We start from the raw sequence: 17898 nt of genomic DNA on the forward strand, positions 1-17898 counted from the left end.
GAAAAAGATTGTTAAGAAGTTTCTCTTTCTAGGAAGTTGGTGGGCCCTTGATTTTCCTGCCATGACTCCCTTTTCATTTCCTTAACTTTTATCGGTTCCTTCCCTGATTTGCAGACACTTTTTTTTTTCATTCATTTATAATTATTGGAATATTGTATGATATGGTCTGGCCCTGTTTTCCCTCCCCAGATCTCATCTTGAATTGTAGTTCCCATAATCCTTATGTGGCGTGGGAAGGACCCAGAAAGAGTTACTTGAATCATGGGTACGGTTACCATTACACTGCTGCTCTGACTGTGAGTGAGTTCTCATAAGGTTTTATAAGGGGACTTTTTGCCCTCGTGCTCATTATTCTTCTTGATGCCATGTGAAGAAGGATGCGTTTGCTTCCCCTTCTGCCGTGATTGTAAGCTTCCGGAGGCCTCCCCAGCTCTGTAGAACTGTGAGTTAATTAAATCTCTTTCCTTTGTAAATTACCCAGTCTCGGATATTTCTTCATAGCAGCGTGAGAATAGACTAATGCACTGTATTTCTGAAGTAATGACAAACTTTGTCCAATTACTTTCCATATTTAAAGCTCAGTTTTCTCCTGAGTTGCAGATTTTTATAACAAACTGCCAGTAAAAAACTTTATTTGGCCCTCCCAAAGATGACATTTATGTGTACTCAAGTGAACTTTTGCAGCTCTAACTTGTTTGTCCCCCAAATGTTCCGATTCCCATATCACATGTACCATTAGTTCCACAATCAGTCGTTGACTGTCCTGTTCATTGTTTATTGTGTGCTCTGATTTATTGCTTAGCCCCCTCCATTCTCACAGCACACGGGCCTGTTCTTTAACTTCTATGATCTAGTCCCTTATAGGAATCTTAGTTGCTGTTTTTTACATTAAGACCTTGCATTGGCTGCTTACACAGCCTCCAGGATGGTCTTCAGGTCTGTGGTCATACTCATTGGCTATCTTTCCTTCAATTGAATGCCATAATTATTTGTATAAAACATGCATTTCTTATTTGATTTGATTTTTCCATAAGTTACTGGGGTACAGGTGGTGTCTGGTTACAGAGTAAGTTCTTTAGTGGTGATCTGTGAAGTTTTTGTGCACCCATCACCCAAGCAGTATACACTGCAACATATTTGTAGTCTTTTATCCCTCATGCTCCTCTCATTCTTCTCCCCAAATCCCCAAAGTCCACTGTATCATTCGTATGCCTTTGCATCCTCATAGCTTAGCTCCCACATATCAGTGAAAACATCCGATGCTTAGTTTTCCATTTCTGAGTTATTTCACTTAGAATAATAGTCTCCAGTCTCATTCAGGTAAAGGAAAATATCACAACTTTCTAAAATATTATCCAATGCGCCGATCGCAAACTACACATGGCCGTGATGTTCTCAGTATCTCTTCACTGCCCAGGACTTCATTTCTTGCCAGTGACTTTGCCCACTTTTCTCTCAAGAAATAACGTCAATTTATGACTTTTCAATCTGATACTTTTTTAACGGTTTTGCATATTTGTTCCCTGTGCCTGACATACACTTGACCTCCAATATGTTTTTCCCTGGTTAAAAATCTATTCAAACGTAACTTTCATGAGAATATTTTTGACTCTCCCTTTGCTTAACAATCTCCCACTTTTGCATTCAAACATGAGCTTCTCCTCTGTGCTCCTGCTTGGCCATTATATCACCTATTGTGTTGTAGCTTACATGTTTATTTACATATTTGATTTTCTGCTTAAAACCTCTTTTCCCATAAGTAACACTAAGAGTTAACAGGAAGTCCTATACAGAAATTCCTTAATAAATATTTATTAAACAAGTGAATAATTAATAAATTTAAAGAATAAATGGCATTGGACAGGCAAGGGTAAGTTTAATTAAAAATAAACCTAGAGCTTCCTACTCATGAAGCATACCAAAATGTAATTTGCCTGGTAAATTATGAAAATACATCAGTTTGGAAAAGAAAAATGTAGTTAATCTAGGACATTGATGTGGATTTAATGTGAATTTAATAATGTGTCTTACTTGTCTAGAATTAGATTGAATTATTAAATATTCTTATTTTTATTTTTATTTTTGAGATGGAATCTCACTCGGTTGCCCAGGCCGGAGTACAGTGGTGCAATCTCGGCTTACTGCAACCTCTGCCTCTTGGGTTCAAGTGATCCTCCTGCTTAGCCTCCCCAGTAGCTGCGTCTATAGGCACCCACCACCACACTTGGGTAATTTGTGTATTTTTAGTAGAGACAGTGTTTTGCCATGTTGGCCAAACTCGTCTTGAACTCTTAACCTTAGGTGATCCACCGGCCTCTGCCTCCCAAAGTGCTGGGATTATAGGGAATCATTAACAATTCTAATTGGGGTAAACAAATAAAGAGAATGTACTAGAACAGAACCACTATCTCAAAAGAAAATGGACCCAATTGTAGATATTCAGTCAATGCCAGAGAATAAGCATGTACTATTATCATATTGGTGGCAACAGTCAAATCCGTACCCTACCACCGCAGCCACATCTGCAGCCACAGTCCTGGGTTCTAAAGGCACCAAAGCCAGAGGTATAACTATATTTGCAGGCACAGCCATAGCCCAAGGCTCCACAGTAGTTGCCATAGTAGCTTATTGGGTCAATATTTAAGTCTCTAGCCTAAGAGGCAAGAGTAAGTTTTAGTGCATACGTTTTAGTGAAAATTTGCCTTCATCACTGACCTTTAGGGTCAGCCCTGATTTGATCTGTTTTACTTTAGCCATCCACTTTTAGGCAGTGTCAGCATAATGGCAAAACCATCTGTAATCTGGGACGAATTTTTCCTTCTATTTTAGCATAAGAACACTAAAATACTAAGAGTCTTTTATCAGTCTCAGTGGAGGTGTGACAAACCACAGGCACTCCTGACATTCTCATATAGACCAACTTGTATTTAAAAATCTCATTAATCTTGTATCTTTAGATTTAAAAAAAGACTCCACATCCTGATAAATTTGAGATTTACTTCTCAGTATGTCATAAGCCTGCCAAACAGTTGATAGGCTTTAAAGGAAAAAAAAATGCTGAGTTCAAGGACCTTGCTCACACTGATGCTGAATTTAACCTTTGTAACTATCCTGCATGACATCACGTGGAGGAGGCAAATGCCATCCTCTTCCGATCACTTTGCTAATAATACCCTTCTTCTTATATGCATATTTAAATCCTAATCAACACAGCTGTGATGTTATCTATATAAATCTCAGTAGCAAATACAGTGAACTCTTGAATACTAGGGGTTTGAACTGCACAGATAGCTTATATTAAGCAAATTTTTTTCACCTCTGCCACTTTGGCAGCAAGATCAACCCCTCCTCCTCCACCTGCTTCTTAGCTACTCAACATGAAGGCAATGAGGATGAAGACCTTTATGATGATCCACTTTCACTTAGTGAATAGTAAATATATTATCTCATTTTCCTAATTTTTAAATAATATTTTCTTTTCTCTAGCCTACTTTATTATAACCTATCATACAGGTAACATAAACATGTATTAATCAACTGTTTCTGTTATTGGTAAGGCTTTTGGTCAGCAGTAGGTTATTGATAGTGAAGTTTTTTGGGAGTCAAAAGTTATACTCAGATTTTCAACTGTGTAGGGGTTGGCACCCCTAACACCTGCGTTGTTCAAGGGTCAACTGTGATTTATTCTGTACAAACTCCCACCAGTCACATATTACTCTGTAGTTTTCCTATTGCTGTGCTCTCTTAAAAACAGTGCTGTTTTCTTGCTTGTTTAATTCCTGCCTGTCTACATGTTAGGCATTCTTTTAAAAAGTTGTTTAGTTGATTATCTTTTACCTGCACGGGAATGTAGACATGTTTTTTTTTTTTTTTTTTTTTTTTTCAGAGAAAAGAAAAGCATTGAGAATCTTATTGGATTCCAAAGTCATAGGAATATAAAGTAGACATTTTTGAGACATAAATTTAATAGAGGCATGACTATTAACTTTTCTTTAGGGATATTGACTCTGTCTGTATCATGTGACTCATATGTAGACTTAAGTTCTGAAAGGCAGACTGAATCTAGATACTATCATTTCTTAACATTACTAAAAATAATTGAAAATTTTCCATGACCTTTAGGGTCATCCCTGATTTGACCTGTTTTACTTTAGTCACCCACTTTTAGGCAGTGCCAGCATATTGGCAGAACCATCTGTAATCTGGGATGAATTTTTCCTTCTTCAACTGGAAAATCAGCATAAACTCAGAGGTGTACGTTGAGAAAGAAGAGAAAACTCAGTAGCATGGAAACCATGAGAATCCAAGCCAATTGCTTCTGTAATTTGTGCTTTCAGAACTCCCTTAAGCTCGATCTTATGTTCCTCACCTTCACTTGATGAGGGAGAGCCACTGTCTATGCTGAAGTTTCTGAATAAGAGGGCTAGAAAATATATAGTTCATAATGGGCAGTTCAAGTTATATGATAACCTGTGGTCCATGATCAAGGACTCACTGATGAACTAAAGGATATTTTCCAAAGGAGAATATGTCTACAGAAGAGAGCATAGATTTGCTCCAAAATCCTAAAAGTGTGTGGCTGATTTACCTATACAGGCCTGTGTGAAAGCCTCCAGACAGCATCCTTATCTGCAGTAGATGCTTTAAGCACCATTAAATCTGCTGTTTTATACAGTCGGAACGATAGAGCAATACTCACAGCTGACTCTGACCATTTCAGAGGCTTCTCTTGCTCTTAGGGAACTCAGGACTAAAAGCCATTTTATTCCTTCTAAATGGTAACGGTAGCATATACAAATGAAGATTATGTTGCCGTGAAAACCCAACAAAGCCACTACGTATTGTGCCTCTTGCTGAGTGGTAACAGGGGCCAAAGGGAGCCAGTTTTCCATCATTCAGATCACCACACCCATAAAACTTTCACTGAGTGGCAGATCCCTGAATTTTTATATAATTTATTTTTTGTCTTTGGTCACTCATTGGTCATTTCAGGATGTCCATGGTAGTTGTTAATTCCTGCTCTCTGGGCCTGATCACCTTTAATGTCATCAGTGTATTCCATTAACCTGGTATCCTCTGGAACAGAGAGGCAGTCAAGGTTTCTGCAGAGTAGTTTATGCCTGGGGACTGAAGAGTTAGTGTGCTTTTGAGATAGGGCAGTGAAGGAATCTGACTGGTCTTGCCAGCTGAATGGAGACTAGTTCTGGTGTTCTTTATTTGTAGAATAAAAAGACTTTCCAGATCAAAAGTGAATATTAGCTTCAAGGGGATGTGCTGCTTTGCTGCAGCAGAGAAACAGCATCTGAATTAACAGCTGTATCTGGAGTCATTACTAGATTAAGTCTGTGATAATTCCCTCTTATTCATCTAAACCCATTTACATTTTGTAGGGGACAAATAAGCCAATTGAATAAAGATGGGGTACAATAATCTCTCTTGAAATTTTCAAGACTTTAATGGTAGTGTTGTGGTTTGAATTGTGTTTTCAGAAAGCATATGTTGAAGTCATAACCTCTGGTACCCATGAATGTTACCTTATTTGGAAATAGGATCTTTGCAGATGTAATCAAGTTGAGGTCATACTGAATTATGGTAGATCCCAAATCCAATCACTGATTTCCTTATAAGAGGGCTTCGTGACAAAACACAGAGTTGAAGATACATACAGAGAGAATGGCATGTGACCATGAAAGCAGACGTTAAAGTGATATGCCTATATGCCAAGAAAAACCAATGATTGCCAGCAACCATCAGGTGGTAGGAAGAGGCAAGGAAGCATTCTTCTCCAGACTCTTCAGAGAGCGTAGGGCCCATTGACACCTTGATTTTTAATTTCTAGCCTTCAGAAATGTGAAAGGATATGTTTCTATTGTTTTAAGCCACCAAATATATAATATGTTGCTATATTAGTCCTAGGAAATTACTGTAGATAGCATTAATCTTTATAATCTTTCGAGAAATAAATGATTGTTTTTGATGTACTATTTTGGTAGGAAAAGGCAGCTCTAGTAATTTCTGTTTATTTTTTCCTACCTTAATAGACCTTACTCCAGAGACCCAATGTGCAGATTCTGCCAGTTGTAAACATATCTATTTTCGTTGGGGGGATTGGTGATTCACTGTGCCCATTATCAAATAGATCACAGCCCAAACTCCATTTATTATTTTACCTGACCACAATGGGGTATGGAGTCTTTAAAAATTTAGTCTCAGTTTAGGGCCAATGTCTGGTAATCCCTAAAACTTCTGGTGCTTTCCCCTTGCCCAAAACACTGTCATACTAGTAAATTGTTGAATATTATTTTGAAGATGACTGAAAGGGTGATTTACAGTATAATCTTTTTGGCAATGATGTAGGGATCTTCCTCAAGGGACCTTCTTCCCATTCATTCAAAATTCTGTGGGCCTGCAAATTGGCTTAGATGGAGTTGGTTAATTGGTTAATGCATAGTTTCTTTTGTTATTAATCTTACAGACTCCATTCATTTCCAAATTTATTTAGATCAGCAACATTTTTTATCCCTTTCAGTGACGTTTTTAAAAATATATTTGTAATACAGCTAGGTAATTTTGTAATACTATCTATTTCATTCTGGGATCCTTTGTTCTTCTAAATAATGTTTTAATAATTTGCATACATTTTAGCTGTTATCTGAAGTGTTGGTGGAAATGGAAATCCCATAGTCATGGAAAGACGTTTGTGTTGTTGTTTGGTTTAAAATAGCTTATAAAATTCACTAGATTATAATTCATATAAAACAAATTAGACCTATTTTCAGAGTACAGCTCAGAAGTTTGGCAGTCAAACAGAAAGATCAATATAAATTATGTATTATCACTCCAAATATAGCTATTAGGAGATTTCTTAAGAGGGAAGAAACTTCCTCTCTGACTTTACTGTTGCTGAACCCAGGTTTCCTCTGATCCCCCAAATACTGCCAGTTGAACACTGAACATTGAACACTGAGACAGTGAACACTAAACATTGTTATTACTGAACATCGAAACTAGTGATGGGTGCATAGGTATGATGAAAAATCCTGCTTCTCCCCATGCTTCCGATTAAGATCATCTGAGACTTCACAGACACATTCACATAGGTTTTTCAATCTCTTTCACTCATCTAATTGTTTTTTTTTTTGTTACAAACCATGGAGTAATTATTTTAAGATAATGCATTATGTGACGTCTATTATTGTTCTTGTGTCTCCTCTTGTCACTTGTGTTCTCATCTACAGCATGAGATGCTATAAAGGGCAAATGTCATTGAAGAAGCTTCCACTGCTGTAAAATAAAATATGTTTTGTTTTTCTTTTGAAGTTTGAAAATAAATCACCATTTTTCTTCATGGGGTCAAATATATATTCAGTGTTACATGTATTGCATATTTCTTCAAATAATTAAGCTAGATGTTCAGGCATCCAGATAATGTTTGGCACCTATGTTGATCACTCAGAATTTCACTAATAGTGTTGAGTTTTCAAATCCAATGATGGCTAAACCACTTTTGGGAAAATATTGTAATTTCTTGAAAATCAAATAGAAAGTCCACGTAATCATGAAACGTCTTTTTGCCTGCGTGATATCTTATTACATAAGATTCTGTTGTCTCATTGCCATTTCCCAATTTTATGGGGATTCTTAAGGACAAGTGGAATAAATGGGCACATTTACTGTTTGGGTATTTCATAGGAAAAATAATGGAGCTGTCAGGTGTGAAGAACAGTGGAATAAGAGGGAGGCAGTGACTCACTGCATTCAACACTGTCCTGCTGAGCTAGTGAACAATAGATTTTTTCCGGATAATTTTAACATCAAATATTAGGCAGTCAGCAGCCACCTCACGGGATTCTATCTAGACTCTACATGCCATCTAGATGACGTGAGGTGTGAAGAGCGAGTTACCTTTCTTCTGAAGCACTGTTCTAAGTAATTCAGCCAAATCTTAGGGTGTTGAGAAATAGAAAAACCCAGGGGTTGTTATATGTAGTGACAGGAAAAAAGACTCTTTTGCTGGGCAAAAATGTCATTTAAAATTTTCTTATATGAATGTAAATTGGAAGTCTGATCAAATACAGCACTGGCTGCTGAATCACATAAAAACTGGATTACATAGGATCTTAGGTAAAAGGAACTGATGTTCATATCCTTAAATTCTGTATTGACATTATTCCTAATGAGGGCTTTCTACCCCTATGCTGACTGGAATCCAGGACCCTTCTTTGGCCTCACAGTTGTTCCAGTTCTGAGAGAAGGTATTTCCAACACGGTCTTGATCCAAGGCAAAGAAGCCAAAAGTGCCATGGGCTGGGTCTTAGTCCTACTTGGCAGTCACCTGTTTATGGGAGTCAGAAGTACCTTACGAAGATAGACAAAATGTCTTACTCATGTAAACTCTAGGCTGTTTTAGGAAACTATAATGCATGATGTATTTCAGGTGAATAATTTTAACATTTAAAATGTTCTTTACTAGCACCATTCAAACAGACATTGGAAGCAAGGGATATTCATGGAGAAATTGAATAATACAATGGTGTATGTGGAGATAGAGAATAGAGTGATGGTTACCATAGGCTGGGAAGGATAGTGGGAGACAGTGGGGAGGATAAACAAGGGGTTGGCTAATTGTTACAAAAATGCAGTTAGATAAAAGTTATAATGTGTAGTGTTTGATAGCACAATAGGATGACTATAGTAAACAGCAATTTATTGTATACTTCAAAGTAATGAGAAGACAGGAATTGGAATATTACTAACACAAATCATAAATGTTTAAGATGAGAAATATCACAATTTCCCTGATGTGATCACACATTCTATGCTTAAATAAAAATAATGCATGTATCCCATAAACATGTAGGCTATTATCCACAATAATTAAAAAATTAATAAATCCTCGTGGGATTATATTTAGGCAACTTAGCACCATTCCATACGCTCTCAGGAACTTGATTACTCAGAGGAGGAATTGTGTTTACTCTCAGTCAATGAGAGTAGTTTTAAGAGATTTAAAAGGTAAAAGAGACCAAAACTATATAATTGCTGTGGCCCAAACAGAAGATATTCAAGGCTTTTCATGGATGTAAAGTTTTGCAGCATCCTCTGAACATTTTCTTATGAAACACTAGCCTCAGAAAGAGAGAATTCCACCTATTGAAAATTATGCTTTCTAGCCGGGCGTGGTGGCTCACACCTGTAATCCCAGAAATTTGGGAGACTGAGGCAGGTGGATCACCTGAAGGCAGGATTTTGAGACCAGCCTGACCAACATGGTGAAACCCCATCTCCACTAAAAATACAGAAAAAATTAGCCAGACTTGGTGGCCCGTACCTATAATCCCAGCTACTTGGGAGGCTGAGGCAGGAGAATCACTTGAGTCAGGGAGTGGGTGGTTGCAGTGAGCTGATATCACGCCACTGCACTCCAGCCTGGGCAACAGAATGAGACTTGATCTCAAAAATGAAAAATCAAATTATGCTTTCCCCTGGTTCCTGCGAATTCTTCATTTTTGAAGTCTAGCAAAGAATGCATGAGATAATAGGGGTCTTCTCTAATCTTTGCTTCTCCTACACTTCCAGTGACTATGAAGTATTATTTTTTGCTTGCAATGTGTAGAATTCATTTAGTTTTTTGGATCAAACTGTTGTTTAATGCATATATATATATATATATATATGTATATATATCTCATGTTTCTCAATGTAGTTATGTTTATAAGTAATATGTAAACAAATGCTTTTTGATTTAGAGTTAGTCATATAACGTTTGTTGTGTATAATGATTTTTTTGATCAAAGTAGACTTGAAAAGAAATTTGTTATTTTTTGTTTTCTCCTTACTCTTAGTCATAGGAGGTTTCTCAGAGCACATTATTTCTCCATGCTTGATGAACCACATGTTTTTCAAGCTACCCTGCCCACCCAACAAATTATATAAAGAGATTAATGATATGATTCTGTCGTGTTGTGGATTGCTTACTAAAATAATGTAAATTCTTCATTCTTCATTGTACTTAGGTACCTTGCTATATGATTTTGCTGCTTCTCCTAATGAGGACTGCAGTCCATTTCCACTGCTTAAATCCCTGCTGTATTGAGATTTGTTTTGGTCAATAAAATACATTGGAAATGCCAGCTTCTAGAATAGACTGCAGAAGATCTTAAGCTTTTCTAGTCACTATTTTGGAATCCTTCTCCAGCTTCCATGAATATAACTTTTGCTTAACTTCCTAGAGAATAAGAGACCACATGACAGGAAACAGAGACACCTAAGCTTCCAGCCAGGTGGAATTCTAACATATGAGAAATCTTCCAATTTTAGAGCACTGGCTACTTAATCTGTGGCTAACAAGAGAGATGTGAATGGAGTCATCCATGAACAGAAGATGACTCACAATAAGTGGTAGAGTTGACATAAGTTTATTGTTTTTACTGATATTCAGCAAGTCATGATAATTTTTGAGCTTGACCTTCTCCATCTCCTTCCTGCTACCTCAACTCCCCATTTTTTTCCTTGAGAGATTATCCTTATTTTTACATGATTTACTACTAAAAGACAAAAGGTATCACTTGGTATCACGAGACTATCAACAGAAAGCAAATGGGTTAAAATTTGATATTACCAGATTCACTGGGATTTTTCTTCCAATATTTTTAATGTTCCTTTTTATGACTACTTTTAAAATACCAAATATTTTCTTCATGGTTTCAAATTTATCTTCTGAAACTATAACCAGAAAATGGAAATGATGAGATTTCATTTTATTTACAAAATTGCATTTTCATGAGAGCTACTGAAGCAATTCGTTAAAGGCAAATCGTACAGGAACACACGAGCAATTTGATGAAGTGTTTCCAACCACACATTCAAAGTAATTTGTCTTATTTTGTTAGATAGTTTTAAGTGTACAATCGAGTTGTTTCATCAGAAACATCAGAGGGTTTGATATAAAGCATTTGTTTTCCATGTGTTCACGGCCCTAGTAATATAGGGTGAAGGATGATGAGATACAAACTTTTCCTCACTTTCCACTTCTAGTAAATTTATTTCTCCTCTGAGCTTATCCTGGGAAAGATTTGAATAATATCATTTGGACAGAATAAAATAATTTGGGCATTGGGGCTCTGGAGCAAGATGAATGTGTGAACATCTTAATAATCATGTATTTGCACGTGTTTTTAATTTTAAAAGTATAGAAATCATATAAAACCTTAACAAAAGCTCTTAAGCTTTATCCACTAATTAATTTATTTTTCATTCATTTATTAAAAAAAAAAGAACTAAAATTCTCATTATTGCTGGGAACTGTCCTCGGTGCTGACCATGTGAATTCTATCAATGGTATTGTGCCCTTACTAGTGTTTAATTTCTCTAAGATAGCCTAGGATCTTTGTAGGATGCCATTTGAGAAAATTGCTTTATCCTAGAGGGAAACATAGATTAAAATAATTTATAATCTGAGAGAAAAGGACATGACTTCTAAAACTTCATGGCAAATCACAAATGTCCTTAATGCCATAACCTAGTTGAAGAAATTAATATAAATTTGCAATTTTGAAAGCGTTTTCTGGACACACATATTATTTTTAAATAATAATGTCTGCAACATGAGACATATTGATATTTCAAAGTTGCTGTACCTCTATCAATCATTTGAGCAAAAACTCATAATTTCAAATAAAGGTCAAAATAATGTATAATGTTAAATCAAAATGAATCTTAAAGGGAATGATGTAGAAATTATATAATTCTGATTTTTTAAAAAAAATAGAGTCTGAAGGAAAGTTGTATTTAATATAAAAATAAGTTTGTATATCTTCAAAACATAAATTGGAAACAAAAATCAAAACCACTGTTCCCAGAAAGTGGTGATCCAAGTTTGTATGGTTAATGTGCTGATATGGTAAACAGGGTGATACTTTCTGAGATTCTTAAAAACAAATATTGTGTTCAAACCCACTTTGTGTGTTATGATTAGATATGGGATATACTCTGTGTCATCATGAATGCACTTATACTCCCGTCTGTAATTATGTTACTTTTAAAATTATGTCAGAAATTTTAAAACTTCATTATAGAATGGAACATTGACATATATTTGTTTTTCTTATCAGATGTTGTGTTAACAGAGTGATCTTTCACAGAGAATGGATAGACTCTGGCAGAATTTTTTGCTTTTCACTGTAGCAGTGTGTCAAATTCATTTGCACCAACCTGGGGTTCCTCATTCAACAGTACAGATAGAGATCTGGAGAATCCTCCATCCATTCTCCCATTTGGTTCTTGATATAGTTTGGATATTTGTCCCTGCTGAAATCTCAGGTTGAATTATAATCACCAATGCTTGAGGTGGGGTCCAGTGGGAGATATTTGGATCATGAGGGCTGATCTCACATGGCTTGGGGCTGTCTTCATGAGAGTGAGTTCTTGCAGGGTCTGGTCATTTAAAAGTGTGTGGCACTGTGCCCTCACTCTCTCTCTCACTTGCTTCCATTCTCGTCATGTGATATGCCTGCTCCCTCTTTGCCTTCTACTATCATCGGAAGCTTCCTGAGGCCTCTCCAGAGGCAGGGGCTGCTGTGCTTCCTGTATAGCCTGAAGAACCATAGGCCAATTAAATCTATTTTCTTATAAATTACCCAGCCTCAGGTATTTATTTATAGCAATGCCAAAATGCCCCAACACAGAAAATTGGTACTGAGGAATGGGGCATTGCCATAAAGATACCTTAAAATATGGACACATCTTTGGAACTGGATAAGAGGCAGAGGTTGAAAGAATTTGGAGAGCTCAGAAGCAGACTGGAAGATGGGGCAAGGTTTGGAATTTCTTAGAGAATCATTAAATGGCTGTGACCAAAACTCTGATAGTGATATGGACAGTGAAAGCCAGGCTTATAAGGTCTCAGATGGAAATGAGGAAATTATTGGAAACTAGAGCAAAGATTACACATTATTCCTTAGCAAAGAACTTGGCTGCATTGTGTTCATGCCCTAGGGAGTGGAAGTTTTAACTTCAGAGTAATGACCTAGGGTATCTGGCAGAAGAAATTTCTAAGCGGCAAAGCATACAAGATGTCTCCTTGGCTGCTTCTAACCGCCTAAGCTCAGACGCAAAAGCAAATAAGTGACTTAAAGTTGGAATTTATATTTAAACAGGAATCAGAGCACATAATTTTGGAAAATTTGCAGACTGGTTGTGTGTCAAAGGAAGAAAAAGGTTTTTCTGGAGAGGAATTCGAGCAGGCTGTGGAGCAACCACTTGCTAGAGATATTTGTATAGTTACAAAGGAGCTAAGTGCTAATAGCCAAGACAATGAGGAAAAGGCCTCAAAAATATTTCAGAAGACTTCATGGCAACCCCTCCCATCACGGGCCCAGAAGCCTAGCAGGAAAGAATAGTTTCCCGGACCAGGTCCAGGGCTCTACTTCCCCTGTGCAGCCTTAGGAGAATGTTCCCCATATACCTGCCACTCCAACTCCAGTTTTGGCTCAAAGGGGCTCAGGCATAGCTCAGGCTGCTGCTCTGGAAGGTGCAAGCCATAAGCCTTGGTGGTTTCCAGTAGTGTTAAGCCTGCTGGTTCACAGAGTGCAAAAGTGGTGGATTCTTGGTAACCTCTGCCTAGATTTCAGAGAATGTGTGAAAAAGCCTAGGTATCCAGGCAGAAGCCTGTTACAGCATGGAGCCCTCACAGAGAAACTCTAGTAGGTTAGTGTGGAGGGAATACACAGAGTACCTGCTGGGGCACTGCCTAGTATAGCTGTGAAAAGGCCATCCCTCTGCAGACCAGAGAATGGTAGATTCACCTGTAGCTTGCACTCTGTGCCTAGTAAAGCTACAAGAACTCTGCAACAACATATGAGAGCAGCTACCAGGACTGTACCATGCAAAGCCACAGGGATGGAGCTGTCCAAGGCCGTGGTAGCCCACCCCTTGGAGTAGTGTCCCCTGGATGCAGGATATAGAGTCAAATGAGATTATTTTGGATTTTTAGGGTTTAATGACAACTCTCTGGATTTCAAACTTGCATGTGGCCTGTAGCCCATTTATTTTGACAAATTTCTCCCTTTTGAAATGAGAATGTTTACCCAATGCCTTTATCCCCATTGTATTTTGGAAGCAGACAACTTATTTTTCATTTTCCAGGCTCATAGGTGCAAGGGATTTGCCTTGTCTGAGATGAGACTTGGACTTTTAAGTGAATGCTGGAATGAGTTAAGAGCTAGGGGGTTTGTTGGGAAGGCATAATTATAGTTTGCAATGTGAGAAGGAGGTAGGCCAGGGACGGAATGATATAGTTTGGCTATGTGTTCCCACCCAAATCTCTTACTGAATTGTAATAACCCATTGCTGGAGGTGGGACCTGGTGGGAGGTGTTTGGATCATGGAAGCAGATTCCTTATGGCTTGGTGCTGTCTTTTTGATAGTATGATAGAAAGTTCTCATGAGATCTGGACATTTGAAAGTATCTGGCACCTCCCTGCCTCTGCAGTTGCTCCTGCTTTTGACACATGATGTGCCTGCTCCCCCTTCACCTTTTGCTATGATTGGAAGCTTCCTGGGGCACCCCCTGGAAACAGATGTCACTGTGCTTCCTCTGCAGACTGCAGAACCTTGAGGCAATGAAGCCCCTTTTCTTATAAATTACACAGTCTTAAATATTTCTTTACAGCAATGCAAAATGGCCTAACACAGATACCAGTGTTTGCAGTTGTCCTGGTGATCTGGTGTGATGGGAAAGCTGCTCACCAGCATGCAGTCGTTTGACTCCCACTTAGTCCTGTAAAAGTGAGTCTTGTTCCTGGAACACTTCCTTAAAAAGATAAAATGCCGTAGGGCTGAGCACAGTGGCTCACGCCTGTAATCCCAACACTTTGGGAGGCCTAGGTGGGCGGATCACCAGAGGTCAAAAGTTCAAGACCAGCCTGGCCAACATGCTGAATCCCTGTCTCTACAAAAATCCAAAAATTTTAGCCAGGCATGATGGCAGGTTCCTATAATCAACTACTTGCGAGGCTGAAGCAGGAGAATCACTTGAACTTGGGAGGCGGAGGTTGCAGTGAGCCGAGATCTCACCACTGCAGAGATCCAGCCTGTGTGACAGAGAGAGACTCCACCCAAAAAAAAAAAAAAAAGGCTATATAATCAGTACCAGGTTTATCATCTTGTATGGGGGTATGTTTCACTGTTTCAATCTCAGTGTGTGCCTAAGACTGTAAGTCAGTGACTCTCAGGCAAAACTTGCTTCCAGCTTTCAGTATCTCAGACTCCGCGGGAGAGGGGAAAGGGTTCTTTTACTATGGCTCCAGAGGGGTATGCACAGTCTCATTGCCTTGTGTTGGTAACTTGGGTACCCACTAGCCATGAGGATAGGCACACGCTGTTGGAGCTGATCTCACCTTGTCTCTTCCGATGTGAGTAAAAGCGTTGCTCCATCCTGTGCTTGATGCTGTTGTGTTTCACTTGGCAACTATTTTTTTTTTCAAAATTCTTATTATACTTTAAGTTCTGGGGTACATGTAAAAAATGTGGAGGCTTGTTACATAGGTATATACGTCCCATGGTGGTTTGCTGCATCCATCACCCCATCATTTACATGAGGTATTTCTCCTAATGCTATCCCTCCCCTAACTCCTACCCCCAGCTATTCCTCCCCTAGCCACCTACCCCTGACAGGTCCTGGTATGTAATGTTCCCCTCCCTGTGTCCATGTGTTCTTATTGTTCAACACCCTCTTATGAGTGAGAACATGCGGTGGTTGGTCTTCTGTTCTTGTGTCAGTTTGCTGAGAACCATAGTTTCCAGCTTTATCCATGTCCCTGCAAAGGACATGAACTCATCTTTTTTATGGCTGCATAGTATTCCATGGTGTATATGTGCCACATTTTCTTTATATAGTCTATCATTGATGGGCATTTGTGTTGGTTCCAAGTCCTTGCTATTGTGAGCAGTGCTGCAATAAACATACGTGTGCATGTGTCTCTATAGTAGAATGATTTATAATCCTTTGGGCATGTACCCAGTAGTTGGATTGCTGGGTCAAATACTATTTCTGGTTCTAGATCTTTGAGGAATTGCCACACTGTCTTCTACAATGGTTGAACTAATTTACACTCCCACCAACAGTGTAAAAGCATTCCCATTTCTCCACATCCTCTCCAGCATCTGTTGTCTCCTGATTTTTTAATGATCACCAACAACGCCATCAAAAAGTGGACGAAGATATGAACAGACACTTCTTAAAGAAAGACATTTATGCAGCCAACAATCATATATAAAAAAGCTCATCATCAGGGAGAGGTCATTAGAGAAATGCAAATTAAAACCACATTGAGATACCATCTCACACCAGTTAGACTGGCAACTCTGATACCAAGATGCAGTGGGCAGAATTATTTGGACTTTTATTCCTAGTGCTGGCATTGTGATGAGCTTTGCTATCCTCCAGGTAGTAGGAGTCCTCCCCTGGTATTGATAGCCTGGCACAGTGTTGTACACATCATGGAGTGAGGTATTTGCATAAAGCAGCTAAAAATGGACACAAGGAACACATAATTACATATGTGAGTTTCGAATTCTATTCAGAAGGCAACTGGATGAAGCAGGTATCTAATGCGCAGAGTGAACACGTCTCTCTTTTTTTTTATTTTTCAGACATAGTCTCACTCTGTTGCCCAGGCTAGACTGCAGTAGCATGATATCAGCTCACTGCAACCTCTGCCTCCTGGATTCAAGCGATTCTCCTTCCTTAACCTCCCAGAGTACCTGGGATTACAGCTGTAGATCAGCACACCCAGCTAATTTCTGTATTTTTAGTAGAGACGGAGTTTCACCATGTTGGCCAGGCTGGCCACAGACTCCTGACGTCAAGTGATCTGCCTGCCTTGGCTTCCCAAAGTGCTGGCATTACAGGCATGAGCCACTGCGCCTGGCCCAGAGAACACATCTCTCTAATGAAAGAGCTTAGATTCTCCCCAAGAAGAAGCTATGTATCAGTTTAGGCTTTAAGATGAACAGCATTTGAAGTACTTCTTACCGACAGACTGGAAAGCAGATGTAAGCAACAAAAGAGGTGGATTTGAAGAAAACTAACAGAGGGGGACACAGTGATGTGTCGAGTTGGCTGAAACCTAGCTACACAATGATATTCACACGGAATTGCTTGAAGGATAGCATAGCCAACATACATACATCATATATTAAGCAGTCATTTTATTCCAGTCATTTTATTCCATTTCAAAGAAATGATTTTGACCTGCTTAATAGAATGATCAAACAGAGCAATACATATAATTTCTTTCTCAGTCTATTCACAGTCATAATATAGATGAGTGAGACACTGGGAATACCCATATTTCCTCTTATGCAAAAGCTACGTTCTATCCTGAGTACTCGACACAGAGCATACAGACAACCAACACTTTCTGGGCAAAATAGCCTTACTTGTCTATCAAGAATCTTGTGATAGTCCATTCCTACTTCCACATTCTGCTATAAAAAATAAGAAATTCTAGAAAGACATGAAATTTTCAATATGGTTCATTATCATTAATTCCTGTGTTTAAAATAATTATTAGGTGGCAACAATTCTAGCTGCAGGGTTATGATCCTTTATCAATGATAGTGTATGGGATAATGTGTTTTTTATTATTCATAACTTGAGAATGTGTCAGCTAGGCAAGGGCCTTTAAGAAAAATCCACTGTATCAGAGAAAACACTGGAGGAGGATACTTTAAATCAGTTGTTGATGTAGTAAAATAAGGCTTCTTAAAATGTGGGAAAAAATACATTTCCCACACCATGACATTGAAAGTTTAAAAAATATTTAAGAATATTGTGTGAATCATACATAGGATGTTCAGAAACATTGCTCCTCACTTATGTTTTATGAATGGATA

General features: G+C 38.3%; 1 protein-coding gene across 1 annotated transcript; it reads right to left on the reverse strand.

The window, feature by feature from the left end:
• Positions 1-2386: 2386 nt before the first annotated feature.
• LOC116550616 (keratin-associated protein 20-3) lies at positions 2387-17472 on the reverse strand. The gene is made up of 2 exons (XM_032276654.1): positions 17443-17472; positions 2387-2653 (listed from the first exon to the last, which is right to left on the reverse strand). Exons 1-2 carry the CDS (start codon positions 17470-17472, stop codon positions 2492-2494), a joined length of 192 nt encoding a protein of 63 aa, XP_032132545.1. The 3' UTR covers positions 2387-2491.
• Between the last annotated feature and the right edge of the window lie 426 nt (positions 17473-17898).

This window comes from Sapajus apella, unplaced genomic scaffold (genome assembly GCF_009761245.1).
Source record: "Sapajus apella isolate SASKATOON/1434 unplaced genomic scaffold, GSC_monkey_1.0 scaffold8, whole genome shotgun sequence".
In the NCBI taxonomy this organism is placed as follows: Eukaryota; Metazoa; Chordata; class Mammalia; order Primates; family Cebidae; genus Sapajus; species Sapajus apella.

What these genes read in the sequence shown, in the direction of transcription:
- LOC116550616 (XM_032276654.1), bottom strand. Translation starts at nt 17,472, where the DNA reads ATGGACTATCACAAGATTCTTGATAGACAA. An exon ending in ACAAGATTCTTGATAGACAA is followed by an intron (nt 2,654 to 17,442) that starts GTAAGGCTATTT and finishes CTTGCCTCTTAG; the next exon opens with GCTAGAGACTTAAATATTGA.